This window comes from Mustela lutreola, chromosome 3 (genome assembly GCF_030435805.1).
Source record: "Mustela lutreola isolate mMusLut2 chromosome 3, mMusLut2.pri, whole genome shotgun sequence".
NCBI classification, from domain to species: domain Eukaryota; kingdom Metazoa; phylum Chordata; class Mammalia; order Carnivora; family Mustelidae; genus Mustela; species Mustela lutreola.
In genome coordinates, this window is record NC_081292.1 from 116,243,754 (window position 1) to 116,268,217 (window position 24,464).

Below are 24,464 nucleotides of genomic sequence, written 5' to 3' on the forward strand. Positions count from 1 at the left end.
AAAACAAAACTAAGATTATCCCAGTGAGCAAAGTAAGTTGTGCTAAGTTTCAACAGATTAAGAAGACAGAAAAGACTGAGTTGAGTTGCTCAAGTTCTATAAGGTACCCTTCATCCCACCTACCCTATGAAAGAGAGAGGCAAAAACATTCCAAATTAGAATTCGCAGAAGCACTCTTAGTAATGTCTTGAATTCGTATACATCTTTAGAGTTGACACATACGCTTTCCTGTTCTGGCTTTTCCCTTATAGGTGTGTTATTCATCCTTGGGGAACTTGATTATACCAGTGTAAACTCTTTTACTTTTATCCTATATTTTAAAGATTATGTAACATCTCGGGCGCCTGGGTGGCTCAGTGGGTTAAGCCACTGCCTTCGGCTCAGGTCATGATCTCAGGGTCCTGGGATCGAGTCCCGCATCGGGCTCTCTGCTCAGCGGGGAGTCTGCTTCCTCCTCTCTCTCTCTCTGCCTGCCTCTCTGCTTACTTGTGATCTCTCTCTGTCAAATAAATAAATAAAATCTTTAAAAAAAAAAAAAAAAAAAAAAATAAAGATTATGTAACATCTCAAAGACAGTTTGTACAGTTAGTTGTACCTCTTTTTCCCCATTAGACTATCTTAATATTCCACTGGTGAGAACTTGCAGAATACTTTCTGATGATGTATGAAAGAAGTATGATGAGAAACTTGAACTGGAGAGATTTCATTAGTTTTGCTCACAAGTCATATTGTTTGTATTCCAACGGTGAAGAATGTGTGAACAGTTTGATAAGATTATCAAATATTTTGATACTTGTATCGGTAATTGTACCTCTGGCAATCAAGACTCCTAATAGGCAAGGCAGTTGAAATAAAGTAGAAGGATTTCTAGATTTTTGCTGTGCTTCTAAGGCAGTACAAATATATGTAGAGAAAGTTGCCTAAAACTGTTTCCAAACAGTTCCATATCTGCTTCCCAGCCCCATTTGATTACAAACGCTCAGGTACACGTTAGACTCTGTAAAACTCCCTCCCTGGCCTTCTGTGCCTTGCCTTGTTTGGTCCTGAAGTGTTTTTCCTTCATCATGCTGTCATGTAGTTGTCTTTGTAGTCCTATGTATTTCACCAGGAGCTTTATAGGCGTGATTTTCATTTTATTCAGTAGAAATAATGTTTGGCAGACTCAAAAAAGTCTCAGGGTTTAATCTATGGTTATATATTTCCGACTATTATCTCTTAGAAATAATTTTGTCTGATTCAAAGATGAGATGATCCTAAATGAAGGCAGGTTACTTTAGGAATAGAGCCTTAATGGATTGTGATTTGAATCTCAGGATATGCGTCAAACTACATGGCTGATTTTCCTGGCATTGCCTCAGGTGTTTCAGGTAACACATCATCAGATATCAGGAGAGAGAATTGATGAACAAATGATACTCAGTAACCATTTTTTTCACTGAGATAATCCACCCATGAAATTTCACATAACCAAACAAAATAATGCTGTGATTTCCAAAGGATTCAGATGGGCTACATGTCTTAAAACCAATCACTTCAAGTGGATGTTGTTTTGCAGCCAGTTGCAATTTAAGTAGGGCAAGAAGTGCTAAGGCTTTTTCTTTTCTAAGTGGTGTCAGAATTTCACTTTGATCTACCGGTGTTCTCACCCACGTTTGTCTCATGACTACTTGACACCTTGGGAGACATTAATTCATACCATTGGTGCTCCTAGGACTCCCCTTTCTTTTATCCCCCAGCAGTCTAAAGCTTTTGTTTCATCTGACACTTACATAGTAGGTCAGGATGTCTGGAAGAAAGTTATGTCTTAATAGTTGTCTGACTTAATAACAGATAGACTAGCCAGTACTTTGGGAGTTTTAGAGCTACTGAACCTCACTGAGTGTGATTTGTGCTGTCATCCATTAGGAAGCTTGCTAATTTCTGATTAAGAGGTTAGTGAGGGACCAGTGCTCTATAGCTCTTTCAGCTTTTACCTTTTGTAGTACTTTTACTTTAATTTTAGATTTTTTTGTAGGATTCTGATATAAGCCTTACATTGATTTTGTGGTAGAAATACAACTCATCATTACACATCTTAGTTGTCAGAACAATTTCTTCTTATTTAGATTATTTCCTGGGCAGTCTTATTCAGTTCATTTATTTTGCCTTTATAAAGTATTCTTTTAGAAAATACTGTCCAGAGGGAGATTCATGTATGTACATTTTAACCGAAAGTAAGAGTTTTCACTGGATAAAATTACCTGGGTTCCTCTAGTGGTGGCTTTACATGACTATCTACAGGTCACTTAGCCTGAATGCCACCTATAACATGGATGACGAGTCTTCAAGCCAGTATGCCTATTACCCCTTTGGAATAAACTAGGAAATATAAATCCAAGACTGGGAAACTAAATCAGCTGCCAGTGTTAGCATAGATGGCCAGCTGTACTCCTTAAGGTTTAGAAATGATTAAAACACTTTTCATTTTTTTATAACACCTGTTTTTGAGTGTCCCTGGGAAACATAAAACTTATTTTTCTGAAATGCAGGAGTGTTTCATTACCAAAAGAAATTTCAAGTAACTTCTTTTTCAGCTCCTAGCATCCACTCTTTCAATAAAAATTTTTAGTTGTAGGAAAAATATGTTTATCTTCCTTGTGTAGAAGAGATATGCTTGTGTGTATGCATGTGCCTGTATGTGTGTGTACGTATGTGTTACTCTTTAGGCTGTTATTCTTAATGGTACCCACAGTGTATTTTTCTTTAAAAATTCAGGCAGTTTGGTCCCAAAGAGTACTTAATCATGCCTTATCAAAAAGGCCAATTGGTATATGTAGTATATAAATTTTTATTATCTGATAATCGGTGAAGTTTTACTTTTATTTTACTGTCATAATGCTAAGTATAGCAACTCTTCCATCACATAAGGAAGTAAGAATGAGTGATTTTTGCTTTTACTGACTTAACCTGGGGGTTATAATAGTAGTATAGTATAGTAGTATAATAGTATATATAGTATATATATATATAGTATAATAGTAGGTTTTAAAATATCTAAATTACCTGTTTCTGTGAATCTAATGAAGAAATATTTTTATGAAAAAATTACTCAATTGTATATTAAAGCATAGGGATTTTTAAAAAATTTTTACTATGCAGTTTCTTCATTTAGCATCATTTTTGTTGTTCCCTATATTGTTGTATAAGATGACTTTGTAAATGTAGTTTAAGTTACTGCCAGAAAAGTGTAACTTTCCATTTTATGCAATTCTTGTAACGTTTTATTCTGACATTAACATTGTTTGCCAACCTGTTATTCCTTAGCCTGTTCGTCCTCTGCAGTCCTCTTCACAGCCTGTTCAGTACTCTACAGCCCCTTACCCATCCCCGCTCCTGCCAGTCTCACCCACCCAGCAATACTCCGTGGTACTATATCTCTATTCACCTCCTGCATTGTTTCTGTGGGCTGATGTGTGGTGGATGCTCATGAATGTAATTAATGTGATACGATCTTCTGTGATTATTTAAAGTCATGGACACAAATATACCGAAAAAGTGTTTTTGACCTATATTAGAAATAATTTAATCTCTACTACATAATATTTGTTATATTGGCATATTACAGTGATGGTATAAATCCTAATATTTTCCTGCCTTTTCATAAGGAAGTGATTTTCAGATTGACTATTCTAGTCCTAAGATGGTTAGCTACTTTTTTCATTGAGATCAGTGGTATCTTTGCAATCCTGGAATGGCAGCTTTCATCTGGGTTTGAGACTTTCTAGTCTTTCCCCAATACATAGGTCCAGTAGACTTCATACCAGTTATTAAGGTGAATTGGCTCTTACGGTTACATAAGACATAATGTATATTTCTCAAGAAGATCCCTAGATATTTAATCTATGACTGTAAAGAAACTGTACCTCCTTCAATCCAAAGCATGCACCAAGTTATACCTCTCAGTAAGAACTTAGAAGCACCAGTACCATGTGTTCTCTCTATGACCTTCTGTAGTTACTAAGAATAGGAAACAACCGTGTAAAGTACTTCCTGCCAGTGACTAACATGAAATCAGTATTCAATAAGTGTTACTTTCCTTCCCTTAAAATGAGTCTCAGCCCAATATACTTTTCCCAGTGATGATGCTGTTACTTTTCTAGACTATATGGCGTCACATTTTAACATTACTTTTCAAGTTAAATTGTAAGCTATATCTTAAAAATCACTTGACACTTTTTAGAAACATTTTCTTTTATTTAGGAGTGTTTTTGTTTTGAGCTGGTGGCAACCTTATGTAACAGCATCAGCTCTGAATGATTTTCGAAATGACTTCCAGTCTGAAAGAATAAAATTTTTCAGGATTGAAAAGATGAAAAGCATCATCAAGAATAGCATAAAAGTCTCAAAAATGTTTTGAAAGATAGTGGATTATTGGAATAAGAAAATGACTTTTTTTTTTTTTTTTTTTTTTTTTTTTTGAGATGACACTGACGGTAGTGTATAGTTAAAATGTTTGGCCAGATTACTGTGTAATTACAGCTACTAAGTATATGTTGGTACATTTTTCCCTTTTGAAAATATTCGTTGAATTAGGCTAATAGTGCTAGAATATGTCAGAACAGCATTGGGAAGAGTAAACCACATATTTTCAGTCACTGAATCAGGTTCCCCTTTTCAATCCCTTGTCTTCTCCAGAGCCATAGTGTACTTTGCAAAAAAACAGCAGACTGTAGAAATTGCAGACATGTCAACTTTGATCTGACAACTCAATGACCACAATTTTTAAAGTAACTTTTTCAAAAATTCTCCTCTTAACAAATTGTGGCATATACTTTTGCCAATCTGTGGCTCTTTGGGAGCCAAGGGGATGCCATTTTGGTCATTTCAGTGATATTATCTAGACCAGTCAGAACTGGTCTTTAGGCTGTTGAGTCAGAGAAAACATATGTCAGATGGCATGTTAAATCATAACTGTCTCTTGGCTAGACACCACTGCCTGCTCACTAAGTAGCAAAAGCAGTAGGAAACTGTTATTTGGATTAAATTTGTATTATCATCTGACTTTAGGAAGAGACTGAAAAACATTAGGGAAGAATAAGGTTTATGGCCAAATTATTTTTGAGAGATTAGAAGACTGGGGTAGATAGATTTTATGTATTTTATTTCCTTTCATTTTATTTCATTCTGCATAGAAACAGAATCTTGTCTTTTAGGAAGAGAGATAAAGAGTGTAATTAGTACCATGCCTGCTAGTTACCTGGTCCTTGAAGTCCCTTCAGAAAATGTTAACCGTATAATATAAATATGTCCAGTTTCATTTCCACATCATAATGTGCCTTTAATCATCATTTAAATAAGTGTCTTTCCATTATTTTATTGTGAAGTGTTGCTACACCCTACTCTTCTGCATGCTATGCACTCCACTAGATACACTTTATAAGTAATTTGTAATGACAGCATTGTAATATTCCTACCTCCCTGCCTTAGAGTTCTAATTTTATTGGAACTGTTCTATTAAATCATACCTGTTACAGATGTATGATATCCCTAATGCATACACTGCAAATTATCTTAAAATATATGAAGCGGGGTTTTTTTCGTTAAGCTTGGTAAGCTTTTTGGTAGGTGTGTATGGAAGGCGTACTCATTTCTTACTTTTTCCTTTTTTAGCAGGACAACCTGGGGTCTCAGTTTAGCCACATGAGTCTTACCCGCCAGCCATCTGCAGATGGTTCTGACCCTCACGCCACCATGTTCCAGTCCACTGTTGTTCTTCAGTCCCCACAGCAGTCTGGTTATATCATGACGGCAGCCCCTCCACCACCGCCGCCGCCGCCACCACCACCTCCCCCACCTCCCCTGCCACCTGGGCAGCCAGTCCCTACTGCTGGCTATTCTGCCTCTGGCCATCCTGTCAGCCAGCCTGTGCTTCAGCAGCAGGGATATATTCAGCAGCCCTCACCACAGGTACGTCGCTTTTTCATCTTTTTTCTCCCATGGCAACTTTCTTTTCAGATCACCTTAACCCTAATTAGAAAGCTTACTTTTAATTTCACATAGAGAGAATTTATGACAGTGTATAAACAAAGCAGGTCATCATCTTCCGTTCTCTGGAGATTCTCAAATCACACTAGACAACCACATGACTAGTAAACATGTCAGTTGGATGGTTAAAAGTATGCAGCCTTTGAGTTTCCTCTTGATTTATATGTTTTGTTTTAATTAGCTTAAGAGAAGCACAAGGTAAACACACTATAAAAATAAAATGATGCTGGGCGCCTGGGTGGCTCAGTGGGTTAAGCCGCTGCCTTCGGCTCAGGTCATGATCTCAGGGTACTGGGATCGAGTCCCGCATCGGGCTCTCTGCTCAGCGGAGAGCCTGCTTCCCTTCCTCTCTCTCTGCCTGCCTCTCTGCCCACTTGTGATCTCTCTCTGTCAAATAAATAAATAAAATCTTTAAAAAATAAAAATAAAAAAATAAAATAAAATGATGCATTTGAGGAAGAAGTAGGTTAGTTTAGAGAGAATTAACATCACAATACTAATAAAGCTTTATTGTTTCTTTATATTTACTTGAATATTTCTTAATTTTTCTCAACAGTATTTTTTAGTTTTCATTATATAAGTATTGCATATAGTTTATTAAATATATCTCTAAGTATGTAATGTTTTTAAATGCTTCATGGGGCACCTGAGTGGCTCAGTCAGTTGAGCATCTGCCTTCAGCTCAGGTCGTGAACTCAGGGCCCTGGGATTGGGCCCCAGGTCAGGCTCTCTGCTCAGTGAAGAATCTGCTTCTCCCTCTCTCTCTAACCCTTCTCCCCTCCCCTCTGTTCTCCCCCACCCCTGTTCTCCCCGCACCCCTGTGCGTGCTCTCCCTCTCTCAAGTAGATAAGATCATTTAAAAAAAAAAAAATTCTTGGGGCACCTGGGTGGCTCAGTTGGTTAAAGCCTCTGCCTTCAGCTCAGGTCATGATCCCAGGGTCCTGGGATCGAGCCCCGAATTGGGCTCTTTTCTCAGCAGGGAGCCTGCTTCCTCCTCTCTCTCTCTGCCTGCCTCTCTGCCTACTTGTAATCTCTGTCTGTCAAATAAATAAATAAAATCTAAAAAAAAAAAAAAAAAAAAAAATTCTTGGTGCTCTAAAGGAAATTATATTAAAATTTCATTTTCTGTTCATCATTTGCTCATATGTAGAAATAAGGTTGATTTTTGATCTTGATCTTGTATCCTGTGGACTTTCTAAATTTAATTATTCTGGTACTTTTTTCATAGACTGCTTAGGATTTTCCAAATTGAAGATCATTTCTACATACATTATCCTTTCCAGTGCATATGCCTTTTATTCCTTTTTCTTGCCTTATTGAATTGCCTACAAGCTCTAATGTTGAATATACACACAACAGGTGGGCAGTAAAATCCCTAGAATTCATTTATTAACTTAAAACAAAGTTTTTAAAAGCTCATATCCTTCCTTCTTTCCGGTCTTAGGAAAAGTATTTGGTCTTCCATTATTAACTATGATATTATCTGAGATTTTTGTCCTCTGTCATGCCCTCCATCAGGCTGAGAAAATTTTCTTAGTTTGGTGAAAATTTTCTTGGTAGAACTGAGTATTAAATCTTATAAAATCTCCTTTTCTTCATCTATTGAGATGATCATGTGGTTTTTCTCTTTTATTCTATCTCTGTACAGTGAATTATTGTGACTGACTTTTGAACATTAAGTTAATACTTTAAGGGGCTCCTGGGTGGCTCATTGGGTTAAAGCCTCTGATTTCAGCTTGGATCATGATCTCAGGGTCCTGGGATTGAGCCCTGCATCGGGCTTTCTGCTCAGCAGGGAGCCTGCTTCCCCCTCTCTGTCTGCCTGCTTCTCTGCCTACTTGTGATCTCTGTCTGTCAAATAAATAAAACCTTTTAAAAAAAAGTTAATACTTTCATTTGAGAGCACACTCCCACTTAGTCATGATAGAATATCTTTTTATATATCACTGGGTACATTTTGCTTATATTTTCTTACAAATTTTTGCATGCATGTTCTTAATGGATATTGGTCTATTGTTTGTGTGTAATGTCTTTTTTCAGGTTGTAGCATCAAGATGGCAGTGATACTGGCTTCCAAATGAATTGGATATAGTTGTCTCCTTCATTTCCTAAAACAGTTGGTATAGGATTCTTCTAAACATCCTTCTTAAATATTTGCTAGAATTCACTAATGCATCCCTCTGGACTTGGAGTTTTTTTTGTGGGGAAGATTTTAAAATTACAAATTCAATTTTTTAGTAGATATAGAGCTAATCCAATTTCCTGTTCCTTTTTGGATTGAATTTTCTAGTTTGTGTCAGTTTGTCAAATTTATTGGCAAATGGTCAGTCATGATATCCCCTTATTATAATTTTAGTATCTTAAGGATCGATAGTGGTATTTATTGCCTCTGTAATTCTTAATGTTGGTAATTTCACTCCTATCTTCTTTTTGCTTTATTTACTTAAGAAATTTATCAATTGCATTGGTGTTTTTTAAAAACCAACTTAGGATTTCATTAATTTTGTATTCATTTTCTATTTGAATGATTTCTACTTTTACCATTATTTTCTTCCTTTTGTTTATTTTATTTGTTTATTTTGTTATTATTTTGTTTATATTCATTTGCTCCTTTGTGTCTGACTTCTTAAAGTGGAAGCATAGATCATTGATTTTTTAGATTGTTCTTCCTTTCTAACATAAATTTTTAATGCTGTAGATTTCCTTCTAAGCACCATTTCAGCTGCAGACCACAAAACTGAATGTGTTTTGTTTTTGTTATCATTTCATTCATAATGTTTTGTCTCTTTTTTGTATGTGTGTGACTTTTTTTTTTTTTTTTAAGATTTTTATTTATTTATTTATTTTACAGAGAGCGATCACAAGTAGGCAAAGAGGCAAGCAGAGAGAGAGAGGGGAGGAAGCAGGCTCCCTGCTGAGCAGAGAGCCCGATGCGGGACTCGATCCCAGGACCCTGAGATCATGACCTGAGCGAAGGCAGCGGCTTAACCCACTGAGCCACCCAGGCGCCCTGTGTGTGACTTTTTTGACAGATGATTTATTTAGAAGTATTATTTAATTTCCAAATATTTCAGGCTTTCTAAATACCTTATTATTGATTCTGTTTTAGTTTCATGTGGTCAGAGAATCTACTCTAAAATTTCATTGTTTTGGGGGTGCCTGGGTGGCTCAGTCAGTAAGTGTCTGCCTTCGGCTTGGGTCATGGTCCCAGGATCCTGGGATCGACCCCTGCATCAGGATCCCTGCTCAGTGGAGAGCCTGCTTCTCCCTCTCCCACTCCCCCTGCTTCTTTTTTATTTTCTACATTTTAAAAATTTTTTTAAATATTTTTTCCATTTTATTTTATTTTGTTTATTTTCAGTGTTCCAAAATTCGTTGTTTATGCACCACACCCAGTGCTCCATGCAATAGGTGCCCTCCATAATACCAACCACCACTCGCCCTACTTCGGTTCCCTTCTCTCGCTGTGCCTACCCCCGCCCCTGCCCCCGGTCAACTAAATAAATAAATAAATAGAATCTTTAAAAAAAAAAAAAGATTCCTTTGTTTCGGAATCTCAAGTCTTATTTTATGTCCCAGTATGTACTCTTTTGGGGGAAGATTCATGTGCACTTGAAAAGAATTTGTATTCTGTCATTTTAGTGTTTTGTGATTTCTTTTGGTTTTGTTTTGAGATAAAGGTCACATAATGTAAAATTAACAATTTTAAAGTGAGCATTTCAGTGACATTTAGTACATACACATTGTTTTGCAACCATCACCTCTTTCTAGTTCCAAAACATTTTATTTTTATCACCCCAGAAGAGAACTGTACTGATTAAGCAGTTACTACCTATTCACCCCATCCTCCAGCTCCTGGCAACCACCAGTCTCCTCCATTCTGTCTCTAAAGATTTGCCTGTTTTGGGTACTTCATATTAATGGACTCATGCAATGTTACCTTTGTGTCTGGCCTCTTTAGCTTAACATGTTTGATGGTTAATCCACATTGTAACATTTAGCAGTACCTCATTTCTTCTTTTGTCTGAATAATATGTCATTATATGAATATACCACCATTTATTCGTCTTTTCAACAGTTGATAGATTTGAGATGTTTCCACCTTTTGCCCATTGTAAATAGTGCTGTTATGAACATGTAGGTACATGAACATGTAGGTACATGTTTTTATTCAAATGTCCACTCATTTATTTGAGTTTATACCTAGGAATAAAATTGCTGAATTATATGGTAATTCTATTTAACTTTTTGAGAAATCACCAGCCTGTTTTTCACGGTGTCACTTTATATTCCCATCTATAATGTATAAAGGTGCCAATTTTTCCATATTTTGATAGTAACACTATTTACTTTTTTTTTTTTTTAAGATTTTATTTATTTATTTGACAGAGACCACAAGTAGGCAGAGAGGCAGGCAGAGAGAGAGAGGGAGAAGCAGGCTCCCTGCAGAGCAGAAAGCCCTACGCGGCGCTAGATCCCAGGACCCTGAGATCATGACCTGAGCCGAAGGCAGAGGCTTAACCCACTGAGCCACCCAGGCGCCCCGACTATTTACTTTTTTAAAAATTGTTATTATCCCCCCCCCCAAAAAAATTGTTATTATCCTAGCCATCCTGGTGATGTGAAATGGGTACTTTGTTGTGGTTTTTTTAATAATTTTATTTATTTATTATTTTTTTATTAACATATATTATTTGCGTCAGGGGTACAGGTCTGTGAGTACAGGTCTTACACAATTCACAGCACTCTCCATAGCCCATACCCTCCCCAATGTCCATAACTCAGCTACCCTATCCCTCACCTCTCCCAGCAACCCTCAGTTTCTTTCCTGAGATTAAGAGTCTCTTACGGTTTGTGTTGTTTTGACTTGTATTTCCCTAATGATGTGTGATGTTGATCATCTGTTCGTATACTAGACCTTCATCAGGTATGTGATTTGCAAATATGTTCAACTATTCTATCACTTGTCTTTTGACCTTTTGATACTGTCCTTAATGTATAAAAATTTAACCTTGATGAAATCCATCTTACCCATCTTTTCATTTTACTGCCCTTTGCTTTTCTATCATATCTAAGAATCCATTGCCAAATCCAAGGTCATGAAGATTTTATCCTTATGTTCTCTTTTAAGAGTTTTATGGTCTTTAGCTTCAATAATTAAGTTTTTTATCCATTTTGAGTTAATTTTTGCATATGATAATAGGGTATAAGGGTCTAACATCATTCTTTTGCATGTGTGTAGCTATCTGCTCTGGCATCACTTGTTGAAGCCATTGTTCTTTTCCCATTGAATGGTTTTGGTATGCTTATCAAATATCAGTTGGCCTTAAAAGTAAGAGTTTATTTCTGGACTCTTAACATTTATGCTATTCTCCATTTCCACTTTTGTGCCCATACTACACTATTTTATTACTGTATCTTTGTGGTAAGTTTTAAAATCAAGAATTGTGAGTCTTCCAACTATTCTTTTCAACACTGCTTTGACTATTTGCCTATATGGCTTGTGATTGCATGTTAATCTGATGATTGGCGTTTCCATTTCTGCAAATGAGGCCACTGAAATTTTGATAGGGATTGCATTGAATCTGTGGGTTGCTTTGGATATCACTGCATCTTAATATTAAATCTTCCAGTCTAATAAACATGGGATGCCTTTCCATTTACTTAGGTCATCTTTGATTTCTTTCATATTTTACTGTTTCTTGCATTTAGTATTCTCTAAGTAAGTATCAGCTGAGCCAATGTGGTTGCTTCATGTCTTTCAGATCTTTTATCCAGTTCTATCAATAAGTGATAGTGGATTTGTCTATTTCTCTCTTAAATTCTGCCAGTTTTTTAAATAACACTGAAACCTATATTGAGCAATTTATATTTCTCATTTCTTCCTGATAATATTGACTTGTCTCATTATGAAATGTTTTTCTCTCTCTAGTATTGTTTCTTATCTTAAAACATTTTATCTGACTTTTATAGTGACTTCAGCACTCTTTTGGTGAGCGTTTCAAGGGTATGCCTTTTCCACCCTCTAATTTGTGACCTTAGTATTCATTTTTTTTTAAGATTTTGTTTATTCATTTTGAGAGACAGAGGGCAAGAGTACACATGCCAGAGGGATAGGGAGAAGCAGACTCCTGGCTGAGCAGTGAGCCTGATGTGTGGGAGTCGGTCCCAGCACCCTGGGATCATGACCTAAACCGAAGGCAGACACTTGACTAAGCCACCCAGGCACCCCTGTGACCTTAATATTTAAAGGCTGTCTTTTGCATATAGTTATATAGTTCATCTCTGCTGTTCTATCTTGTCTCATTGGAATGTGTAGTCCTCTTAGCTTTAATATGTCTGTTGACATGGTTAGAGATAGGTATGCCACATTTCCATTTGTTTTCTCTTTGTTCTATCTCTGTTTTATTCCTATATGCCTCCTTTCCTGCCTTTTGTATTCCTTGAACTCCTTCAGTGTCTTAATTTAGTTTTTCTTTGGCCTTTTTACTACCACAGTCCTTTAAATCTTATGTTTGTATGGTTTCTTTAGGGATATGATATGTATCTTCAGGTTATTGCTATCTATTTCAAGTTCAAATGAAACTGCAAGTAAAATACAGTAGTCACATTAACAGTATAATCTTATTTACCTTCAGTTGTTTGTGCTGTTGTTGTCATATACATTATGTGTGTATACTTTTTAAATAAAATACATCATGGTACAATTTTTGCATTAAACAATAATTTTTTTTTTTATTTAAAGGTTTTATTTATTTATTTGACAGAGATCACAAGTAGGCAGAGAAAGGGGGGAAGCAGGCTCCCTGATGAGCCTAGAGTCCAATGCGGGGCTCAATCCCAGGACCCCGAGATTATGACCTGGGCGGAAGGCATAGGCTTAACCCACTGAGCCACCCTGGGTCTCCATTGATGTCGTTTTTTAAGTAAGGGGGAGAAAAGTATATACTCATGTATATATACACATATGAAAAGCATAATAATGATTACGATCTGAAATTAAGACATACCTATTGTTTGCTGATACCTCCAGGAACAATTAGGGATCACGTATGTATTGTATCTAATGGTTCAAAAACAGAAGAATGTTACGGTAAATTTAGGAGATTCTTGGCTTATAAGTGATTTAGAAATTCTCTATTCAACTGCTTTCCAGACGAAATAGGCAGTCTTTAAGATGTTTACAGATGTCTCTTCTTTTAGAAGTAACCTGATTAGAAGAGCAGAACCTGAAAGAGCTTATGAAGCTAATAAAGTTAATTTACCACAAATTTCTACATCACTGAATTAATTGTTTATTCCTTATTTCAAACTAGGTCAGATTACCTTAAGAGAAATGCACAATTAAAATAAATAGCTTCAGAAGGAAATAGAATCAAGCTAGTCTTACTGGTTTCTTCCCCAGCTTTGTTAAGATGCAACTGACAAATAAGATTTGTATTGGCATTTTAATTTACATCAGAGATATGAGAAAAAGAATGGGACCAATGCAATAGATTATAGATAGACTGGCTAATTTGTACAGTGATTGCAGTTCAGCATTCAGATTGGATGAGCTAGCATTGTACATGTTTCAATCAAGGTAAATCTTGGAAAAAATATTAATTACAAAATAAGTAGCATGGAGTTGTATATAGTAGAGCACCATAAATGTAAATTTTTTAAATCCTCAACAATTTTCTTTACAGATAACATATATATATAGTAGCAGTTTAAAAACATTTATAGGAATCATATATACCAACTATAGGATAATGGTTTTTCTGTTGAACATAGGGCAAAAGAATGTTAGAGTGAGGCCTTAGCTATTTTAATAGTCTTTGGTTTTATAAAAGGAGAAAAATCTGAAAGAAAAAATGCCCCAAAACTTTAAACCTATTAAATCTAATTGCTAGGCATATTTGTAGGTGTCTTTCGTTACGTATACTGCATGCTTGAAATTTTTTAAAAATTTTCCAGTTAAATTTAAAGCTAAGAAAATCTGGTTTTTAATGATATTAAAAAGAAGTATTATTCATTACACTCTTTTGTTCCTCAGAGAAGACATTTCTACTGCAAATGAAATTGATTTTTTTTCTCTCGATACTTATCCTAGATGCCAGCCTGTTTCTGTGCTCCAGGCCACTATCACTCCAATCAACCTCAGTATCGCCCAATCCCTTCTGTCCATTACAATTCACATCTAAACCAACCACTGCCACAGCCTGCACAGCAGACAGGTGAGTAATATTTATGAGGCTATACTCTCTTAGCTGTGGTTATTGCTTTTTTCATTCTGCTTTATTTCAGTCTAACTATTAAGATAGTGCTCCAGTCTGACTGTCAGGGGTCTCAGGTATGGCCCAAATGAATATACAAACCACTGAGATTGAAAGAGTGGGCAAATCTTAGCACCTGCCAGAAAGTAACTCTGCCAGGTTTATATGGTAAAGTGTTTAGAGCCATAAGGAGAAGACTGTATTAGGCCACGCAAAGTGATGATTGGCTTCCTGTTACTCACTGCCATTGTGGTAAAGCCTCCTTTGGGACCCGATAATCCACCTCTGTTAACAACGAAAGAGAGACAGTGTAAGCTAAGATGTCTCATGAGCAGCTAACTAGAAGCAAGGACCCAAATGACCCAACTCTGAGAATCTAGCCTGGTGGAGATATTCTGATGTCTTGGTCTCAGTATGCTTTTTAAAGGAATAATGGTCAAACTTTTTTGTGTTTAATTTTTCGGTTTGCTGGCTGTATAGTGAAAGGTATTTTTAAACCAAATGCAGTCTAATACTAGGCATATCACATATATTAAAACTCAAAAGATCCTTTTCCTTATGCTCCTCTTAAATTTTCTTTAAGTTTTCAGTGAAAACTATTGACCTCAGAGTAAAAACCTGTCTTAACTGAATTCATTTCTTTCTGTGCTTCCCACCTCAATTTGTACTTCTGCCCTAGATGTGTAATAAGATACTTTTCAGTCTTTCATAACTCTAGCAGTTGAAGTGTGATGTTTATTGGTATCTTTGAGGCCTTTTTAGCTGGTTGTCACTGTTGGAGACTCACATTATATCACCGTGACTCACTAAGGCCACATAACCCTCCACTAAGGCAGTTTCTTGCTCTTGATACTATGTGCAAGTCTTAAGGCGAGCCGCAGTTTTAGGAGAAAGACATCTGCACAGGGCAGTCTGGTGAGAAGTATTTTCATTTCTCCCCACTCATGCAGTTTTCAGTGATCATTGTGACTCACCAACTTCCTTAACCAGAGAGGATTCTTACTTATCACCCCATAGGGGACCTTTCAGGTACTTAATCCATTGTTCCTAGGAGTCATCTTATACTTAATAGAAGGTCTTCCCTTTTTTGTGTTACTAGCCCTGTATTGTATGTGTGAGAAATGTTCTTCCAAAGGATATTGAGTACAAACATTGTTCATTTTAGCCAACTTAGAATTAATTGGTCTTCTGTCTTAATTATGACTCCTTTTAGTTCAGGTTTTCCTGAAGTTTGATAAGACAGTGTGCTTCAAATACAGATTAGTACATGCTCAAATTTTGAAAGTCATCAGAAGTTCTTTATATGGGAGCATTCATTGTGACACTGCTCATTCATTAGCTTTAGTTAGTTAGTTATTTTATTCTAATCGAAATTATTTTCTGAGTTTTCCTGAGCCACAGTGACTGACTTTTCATATTGTTTTTGTTTTGATTTTCTTCTTTCAAAATTATAATACAGACTATAGTTAATATCATGATAACAAAAAAGAAATTTACCTTCATTCTCCCCGTTCAAATATCTTCTGTGTGGCTGATTAATAACTTAGTTTATTAGTATAGCCTATTAATGAGGCAAGCAGATATCCTTTGCTCTGTATTTGTGTGAGTTTATTAGTTTTGTTCTTTTCCATCACTAGATTTTTATTCCTCTGCATTGTCAAACTCCCTGCAGAATTAAACTTTCAATCACAGGTCGAACCAGTGTGCTTTTACAAATGCATCTCAGCAAAAATACTCCCACTTAATGGGAAACAACTGAATACGCCACTCCTCCCAATTGAGGGCCAAAATATCTATGTTACAGATAGTAGGTGTTTTTTATCATCAGTGATACTTTAATTGTGTATTTTTTTCTAATGCCAATTATGGTGAGAAGGAAGGAAACAAAAGTAAGTTAGATTGCATCTGTATAATACAGGCACAGAAGAAAGAGTATGTCTGAATAGTTTTTGACATTGTGTTTGACTCGTAAAGTCTTCATAGTGTAACATGTTATATAGAATTTGTCCTTCCAGTTATTTTATGTATTGTCCTCTCAGTTTACAGACTACAATTAGTGGAGTATCATTCAGTGTGAAGAAAAAAAGAGAAATAAATCCTCAAAGCATCCTTCTTATCTGAAAGCGAAAGAAATGTTAATAAGTACAATAGCAAATTTCTCTTTAAAGAAGAGTTCAGTAGTGCCAGTGGCAAGTATTTTGTTGGTAATTTTAACAGACCTTGTAATGGAATTAGTAGGATTTAAACTACTAAAAAAGTTACAATCTAAACACTTGTTTGTAGTTAGCTGATGGTTATTTTTTATGTTAAAGCATACAGAAAAGTGTGCATTTATGTTTGTGTATATCCTAATGGAAAAGTACAATGCAGTGAGAAAAGGACAAGGCAACTTTTTCTGATTGTTTTTTAAACAAATTTATAGCAATTTTTGTCTCCATAATTTACATTTTGATATGTATACATCATACTTTCTGGATTTCTTTTTTTATTATTCTTTTCCTTCTATTTCCCTACATTCCACCATTCTGGTTTGATTAAAATTGGAAATAATTTGTTAATGTCTCTTACGTTTTTGTTTCTTACCAAACATTTAGTGAAGAAGCATATTTTCTTTTATCACATTAAAGGGTAAAACTAATTGTTGAACCAAATAATGAAAACAATAGATTCGGAACAGTTCTTCACTGGGGCACAAATAAATAATTTTCAAATGTTTGTATATGAATTTAAAGAAATTGTCCCCTAACTTAACAAATTCAGTGGAATTAAATGGTTGTTTTGAGAGTTTTGTTTTGTTTTTTGTTCTTTACTTATTGAATTAAGTAGTCTTAAACCAGGGGATATGGCAAGAGAAATAAAAAATTATCTGTTATTTTCCCTTTTGGGGGCAGGAAGGTTGGGGAGATAGCTCAAGGATAAAATGCTTTGGTCTTCTATCCCACGTGGGTGCCAGAGGTCCACAGTAGTTATTGATCCTCTTGACAGTAAACCTCTCATCTTACAGGAATTGAACAGCACACTATTGCTGAGGAATGAATAGACATATCTTGTATTATGTATGTGAAGCTGTCATGGTCATTAAAAACAAGGTTAAGTCAACCCCACTCAACAGAAGCAGAAAAAATTCTGGCTACATGAGGCTTTTCAGACAATGGATTGTATAGTGTGAAATAAAATAGGAATAAAATCCTGATGGCCCTTATTCATTTTTAACTGGTGCTAGATCTATCACTTAAAGCTTCTGGGTTTGTTTACTTACTTGTTAAGGGAGGTTTACTGTATTGTCTGTTGAAACCTCTGTGTACTCTAACATTCCATGATTCTGTGTTTCTATCATATGTGAGTCCTTTTTAGTTCAGAAAGGTGGAATACTGGAAGACTGGTTTGCAATAGTTTAGTGACTTACTGTCAGTAACTGGAGTCACACAAGCAACTGTTTCAATAGATATGGTTATTTGCCATTACAGTAGTAAGAATTTATTATCTTAACCCTTTATCATAAAATTTATAGCTTAAATACTATAAAGTATACTACATGTAAGGAGATTGATATAAAGAAACTGTTCCTGCATATCACTTATAGCAAAGATTTTGGGTTTATGAGGCCCTAGCTGTTTTCTGTGTAGCCGCTTTCATTCTTATGACTCTTTTTTGAAAGGTTTGCAGCTTTACCATATATGTTTAATATTTTGCAATAATTGGCCTTGTTCCTGAGCTGTTGGATTCGGGGCCGTAGCACTGTCTGAGAGGTTTACATTTCTCACAGTGAACCGGTCTCTTTTTCAGCTGCTTCCTGGCTTCTTTTTACTCAGGTTTCCACTGCTTTTTTTCTTTCTTTCTTTCTTTCTTTTTTTAATGCTGTATTAAAGTATTAATATTTGCTTATATTTTCCATTATAATGCCTTTTAATCATGCATCATACTCAGAAAGAGGGATTTGAATTTAAATGACAACGTTGTCTTAATATAATTTACCTTTTAAAATTTTGTGAAAGCTATTGCTTTAATTTCTTTTAACGCAGATTTAAATGGCAGTTTCAGTTTGGTTTATAGCTTTTCTTAAAAGTCTAATGTCTTAAGCATGCCAAACTCATTAGCAAAAGTCAAGTACATCTCTTTCTATATTGCTACATAACTTTTAAAGAATATTAGTGTGCATTAATGCATGCTATCTAATGGACCTATGACATCTAAAACCATCTGAAACTACTTGGGCTCTGACTGGGGATATAATTCAATTTTTTCCCCCAAACTGTGATATTATATGCATGTGGGAAGCAAAATGACTCTGTAAAATGAAATGTCATTTTAGTTTTGCAGCCAGTTGATAAATTCAGAGAATATCAATGCATTATATCATCCGTGTTAGCTTTTCAAGTAACTCAACTATGTGGTTCCAGTTAAGCTTTGTTATCAGCAGACTATAGTAGGTTCCAGATGAACCACACATAGAAGGAATATTTTAGGATAAACAGTCTGTAATGTGTGGAGAATATTGGCAGCATTGCAGAACACAGATTTAAAGCTGAGTTGGTGTAAAGGGCGAACAAGGAAGAAATGGACCCATTGAATAAGCACCTAAGGGATGATATTAACGGGGACTTAGCTCTCTTAAATAGGGACTTTGGTATAAAGTTAGTTTCTTTGCTGGCATCTTTTGACTCAAGTGATAGGAATTTTGTAATGATGCTACTTTTGATGGCCCTGGTTATCATTTTTTCATTGATTCTATGAGCTTTCCTGAGTATTGTGTGACCAGCACAGATTCAGACATTGTGTAATACCTACAAATCCACCTATTTCCCTTTTCCCTTCTCCATTAACCTGCTGCCACTGAAACCTGGAGCCAAAAGTATCTGGTAAGTATCCACAGATTTCCTTGAGCTATACAGACTTTTCCATAGGGTCATCATTTAAATAGCTGTGAGATCAAACCTCTACGTGGCTGTTTTTATTAGATTCGTTTTTTGTGTGTTTGTGTTCATGATTTTTTCAGGCACAGAAATAGTGGAGCAGATGGTGATATAGGAGAAAGAATAGTGAAGGTGTGTTGGTCTGGTGCCTATGGTTTCTTCTAAATTCACCTAAGAGGCTATCCTTAGTTGAACTTGCCTGCTCACTAAAAATGTGCTGCAGGTGTGTAAGATAGACCCGGATTATAAACTGGAGGTTTTGATGATTTGGAAATTTTCATCTAAACTAGATACAGATAAACTTAGAATTGGCAAAAATTGCTTATCAAAAAACAACAACAACAACACAGATCTACACTCATACTGCTTCTCCTGTACAAATTTTGTCTTGAAAAACTTAAATGAAATCACCTTAGATTTAGGGCTGTTCTGACAAAGCAGTTTTTCGGTTCTTTTTATTATCTTTCTCATTATATCTAATTCGTATTACTAAGAATGCTTTCCTTTAATAAAAATGCTGTTCAGGTCACCTGCACAAAGTAAAGCTAGCCTGTTAAAGCCTGTGCAACACTTTTGTGCTGAGCACTGTGTTTTCTTCTTGCTCTCTTCTCTGTTGAAGTGAAAGAGAGTTAAAAATAGAATATTCTTTGGAGCCCTCCAGGGAAGTGCCTAAGCCATCAATTTATATTGTCCTAGTTCTCTTTGCTTGCAGAATTGATTGTGCTCTCCTCTGAAAGTGCTAGAAGAAATGGGGTAATGTTGCAGCAGTGCAGTCCTTTAACAAAGGAGAATGACAGTGTTAAATAACACCTATGTTGAGGTCTGGATATTTTTATTCTGTTGTTTCGTATCACTTATATGGCATGCTTACTTTACAAAATGCATGTTTTCCCACAATATTGACACAAATTTCTAAGATGATATAGATCCTGTTTTCCTCTGACTCCCAGGTTAAAACCTAGACAGATCACAGGAAGGATTTGTGTTGTTGTTAATTTCTGATACACTGAAACACTTATTATTAAAGAAAGAATAATTTAGGTGTAGCCAAGTTGGTGGTATGTGTTAGATTACTGGAAATACTCTTCTCTTCGAATTTTTTTTTCTTCTTCTCCCAAGTTTTTATTTACATTCCAGCTAGTTAACATAGAGTACAATATTAGCTTCAGGGGTAGAATTTAGTCACTCTTATCAGTTACATACAACACCTGGTCCTCACCACTACAAGTATCCTCCTTAATATCCATCACCTATTTTTTTTTTAAAGTTTATTTATCTAAGTCATCTCTATACCCAGCATGGGGCTGGATCTCACAACCTTGGGACCAAGAGTCACATGCTCTTCTGACTGAGCCAGCCAGGCAGGTGTCTCTACCCATCACCTATTTAACCCATCCCCCTGCCCACCTCCCTTCCAGCAACCTAATGGTACTTTTCATTCTCTAGGAATCTACTTCCTTTTTCTAGTCTTCAGCTTTCTCCCTCTTTTCTAGATCACTGGATTTTTTTCCTCATACTTGTTGATCTTCAAACTATACCTTCTAAACTATCAGAACTATCCTTTAGACTGAATTTACATAATGAACTTGGACCACAATGCCACTTCTCTACTAAATACTATGCTGTAACAGTTGATGCTCTGCAGCCTGAGATTCCTTTGCTTAAACATAGGTTCAGAGGAATTTGTGAACAACTTGAATAGTTATTTTATTTTATTTTTATTTTTTTTTTTTTTAAAGATTTTATTTATTTATTTGACAGAGAGAAATCACAAGTAGATGGAGAGGCAGGCAGAGAGAGAGAGGGAAGCAGGCTCTCCGCTGAGCAGAGAGCCCGATGCGGGACTCGATCCCAGGACTCCGAGATCATGACCTGAGCCGAAGGCAGCGGCTTAACCCACTGAGCCACCCAGGCGCCCTTGAATAGTTATTTTAAATGTAAATTTTATTTACCAAGTGTGCATAAAGTGAGGCATACTTGTGATTATATTATGTTGCTAATAATAATAAATTAATGACTTTGTCTTGCATGGACAGTGGTAAGGTTCTTATCTTTGATTAGTAGAATGATGTGGTGAATTTTTCTGTTTTTAGTGCTTTCTAACTGAATATTTCTAGTTTTCCCTGCAGTTATAGTAACTTTGACCAACATAGTTCCCGTGGTCTTACATCAACCAAAAAAGTCAATTAATCCTTTTTTTAAATCTTTTTTTTTTTTTTTAAGTAATCTCTACACCCAACATGGGGCTTGAACTCATGACCCCAAAATCAAATGTCACACATTCTTCTGACTGAGCCAGCCAGACACCCCAGTCTTTTTGCAACTTTTAATATCCTGCTCTTTAGAGAATATACTCTAAAATTATATACTTTTGGGGTGTCTGGGTGGCTCAGTCAGTTAAGTATCTGCCTTAGACCCAGGTTATGATCCCAGGTTCCTGGGATCTAGCTCCATGGCTGCCTCCCTGCTTAGCAAGGAGCCCACTTCTCCTCCCTCTGCCTGCCACTCCCCCAGCTTGTGCGCTCTCTCTCTCTGACAAATAAAATCTTAAAAAAAATAATAATAATTATATACTTTTTAACTATTTACTAGGTTGTAGGTTTTTTATTTTCATTATTGAAATGAATGGTCAAACATCTCATTGTGACGCCTAAAAAAACCTTCAGGTACCTCTCCAAATTACCAGTAGAATTTCCCTGCTGGGGAGCTAGTCATACAGAGTATCAAATGTTAAATGATACCTTTTTTCAGCCATGACAGGCCTAGAAAGAGTCGTTAGGTCCTGGCAGCTTCCTGCCCAGTGTGGTTCATACCTGGTGAGTTTTCTTGCCTCAAACATAAACGTTAATGTAAAGCTACTCTGTATAGAAAAGAATCATTGCTTCACAAGAACTTAAGGCTTAATCTACAGAACATTGCCCTTTGTACACAGGCATTCCGGTTAAATCTAGCTTTAACACCTGGGTGGTTCAGTGGGTTAGAGCCTCAGCGTTGTGGGATCACATCGAGCTCTCTGCTCATCAGGGAGCCTGTTTCCTCCTCTCTCTGCCTGCCTCTCTGCCTACTTGTGATCTCTATCTGTCAGATAAATAAATGAAATCTTTAAAAAAAAAAAAGTGAAAATTGTTACAGTTTAGCATTTAAAAAAAAACTTTACCTACCCCACTAGGTAAAGTCTGATTTCTTAGCAAAACAAGTCAACTTTGCAGAGAAGAGAACCAGGTTATGAAAGTTCTGTTAAATCTTGTGTGCACTCATATGGGATATAGCAACAGAATGTACATTTTGAGCAAAGTCAGCCTTTGAAACAAAATAGCAAAGCTAAACACCAACAAGAAACATTGAAGATTGGCGTGAAAGTACACAGATCAAAGGACACTAACCAGAAACATGTCACCATTTGAGCCTCCTTTTCCTCTTCCCAACTGTTTCATATACATGTGAGATCTAATTATAATAAGGCAAGGAAGTGTAACCTTAAAATACAGAAGTCACAAACTACGCATCTTGAGAGTAATGGGCAAAACAACTAAAGGAGAATACCTTCCAAGGGTAGGGCATTATGGGCTGATTGTTTAAGCTCTTTGATATATAGTCTTTTTTTAGCTCCAAGTTTATCAAACTACCATCTGCACTAACTCTTCAACAACTTTCACTCTGATTCTTATTTGGGATAATCACATTTATATATACAAATAATCTTAAATTCAAGTGAAATAGGTTCCCTGATTGATTGACTATTTGCAATATTTTTTTCCTATAATTATCATGAAACTTAAGTATCTTAAACTACAGTATATGTGCTGCCGAAGTGAGCACAATCTTAAACTACAGTAAAAGCCTTCATTAACCAAAATACTAAAAAAATGGAAGGAGACCAAGTGTATAGTGTTCCACTTATTTGAGCAGTATTACCCTAATACTCTTTCTACTTCAACATTTGTACCTAAGAAAAGTAAATTTTAGAATCAGACTACTATGTGGAAATCCCACTTTTAACTTACCAGGAGGTAACCTTGGGCAAGGTGTGAACCTCTTTGTTTTGTTTCTTCATCTCACTTCATATACAAAGTACTTAGAACAGTACCCAAAACCTAATAAATGTCATGTAAGTGTTAGCTACTAATGTTACTTTGTGGTGCTATAAAAAAAAAAAAAATGAACATTATGTAGTATTCTAAATGAAAAGGCATAGGAATTTGGGGCTAAATTTGTGTTTGGTCTGAATTCCAGAGTGGCCATAGGATACTGACATAGTTGGTTCTAAAATATTTAGTCCTTTTGTCTTGTTAGCTTCTTAACACATGCCTTTTCCTTAAAATACAACAGAGTTCACATCAGATGACTCCTTTTCTCATGCTTGGATTGTTAACTTGAGGTCTAAATATGTTCTAAAAAATTTCCTTTTCCTTCCCATCTTTTTTTGTTAGTTTTTATTTAAATTCAATTAACATATAGTATATTATTATTAGTTTCAGAAGGAGAGTTAAATGGTTCATCAAGCTTATATAATACCCAGTGCTCATTACATCCCCCAGTTACCTAGTCCCCCTGCCCCCTCCCCTTCAGCAACCCTCAGTTTATTTCCTTTTTTTTTTTTTTTTTTTTCTTAAAGATTTTACTTATTTGACAGAGAGATACAGCAAGACAGGGAACACAGGCAGAGGGAGTGGGAGAAGGAGAAGCAGTCTCCCCACTGAGCAGGGAGCTTGATGTGAGGCTCAGTCGTAGGACCCTAGGATCAGGACCTGAGCTGAAGGCAGACGCTTAACAACTAAGCCATCCAGGCACCCCTCAGTTTATTTCCTATGATTAAGAGTCTCTTATGGTTTGTCTTCCTCTCTGATTTCATTTTATTTTTCCCTCCCTTCCCCCTATGATCTTCTGTTTTGTTTCTTAAACTTCACATGTGAATGAGATCATATGATAGTTGTCTTTCTCTGATTGACTTCCCATCATTTTTATAAATTTGTTAATCTTATCCATAGCTATGAAAAAGGTTTTAAAACAGTTTGTATGCCATTTCTATAAATAATGTAAGTGGATATTTATATCTGCATGGAAATAAGGCTAACTATATATACATGTAAATGGTGATTATCTGTGAGTAATTGTCTTACAGAAATGTTTTTTTCCATAGTAGCTTTTTCCTTTTTTGTATTTTCCAAATGTTCTACTGTAAAAACCTATAGTTTAATCATGTAAGTAAGCCTTTTTTTAAGAGATGTCTTAAATGTCCAGACTTACTCAGAAATATTGAAATAAAACC

General features: G+C 35.9%; 1 protein-coding gene across 10 annotated transcripts in view; it reads left to right on the top strand.

Moving 5' to 3' along the window:
* The window catches only part of R3HDM1 (R3H domain containing 1), a 204,340-nt gene that overhangs the window by 117,281 nt on the left and 62,595 nt on the right, over positions 1-24,464 (top strand). For 6 of the 10 annotated variants that reach the window (XM_059166718.1, XM_059166723.1, XM_059166722.1 and 3 more), the window contains 3 exons: positions 3,304-3,405; positions 5,650-5,946; positions 14,120-14,243. In XM_059166718.1, the coding sequence (XP_059022701.1) occupies positions 3,304-3,405; positions 5,650-5,946; positions 14,120-14,243 (523 nt within the window). The remainder of the gene's footprint in view (positions 1-3,303; positions 3,406-5,649; positions 5,947-14,119; positions 14,244-24,464) is intronic. The other 4 variants (XM_059166720.1, XM_059166724.1, XM_059166726.1 and 1 more) reach the window with 2 other exon arrangements.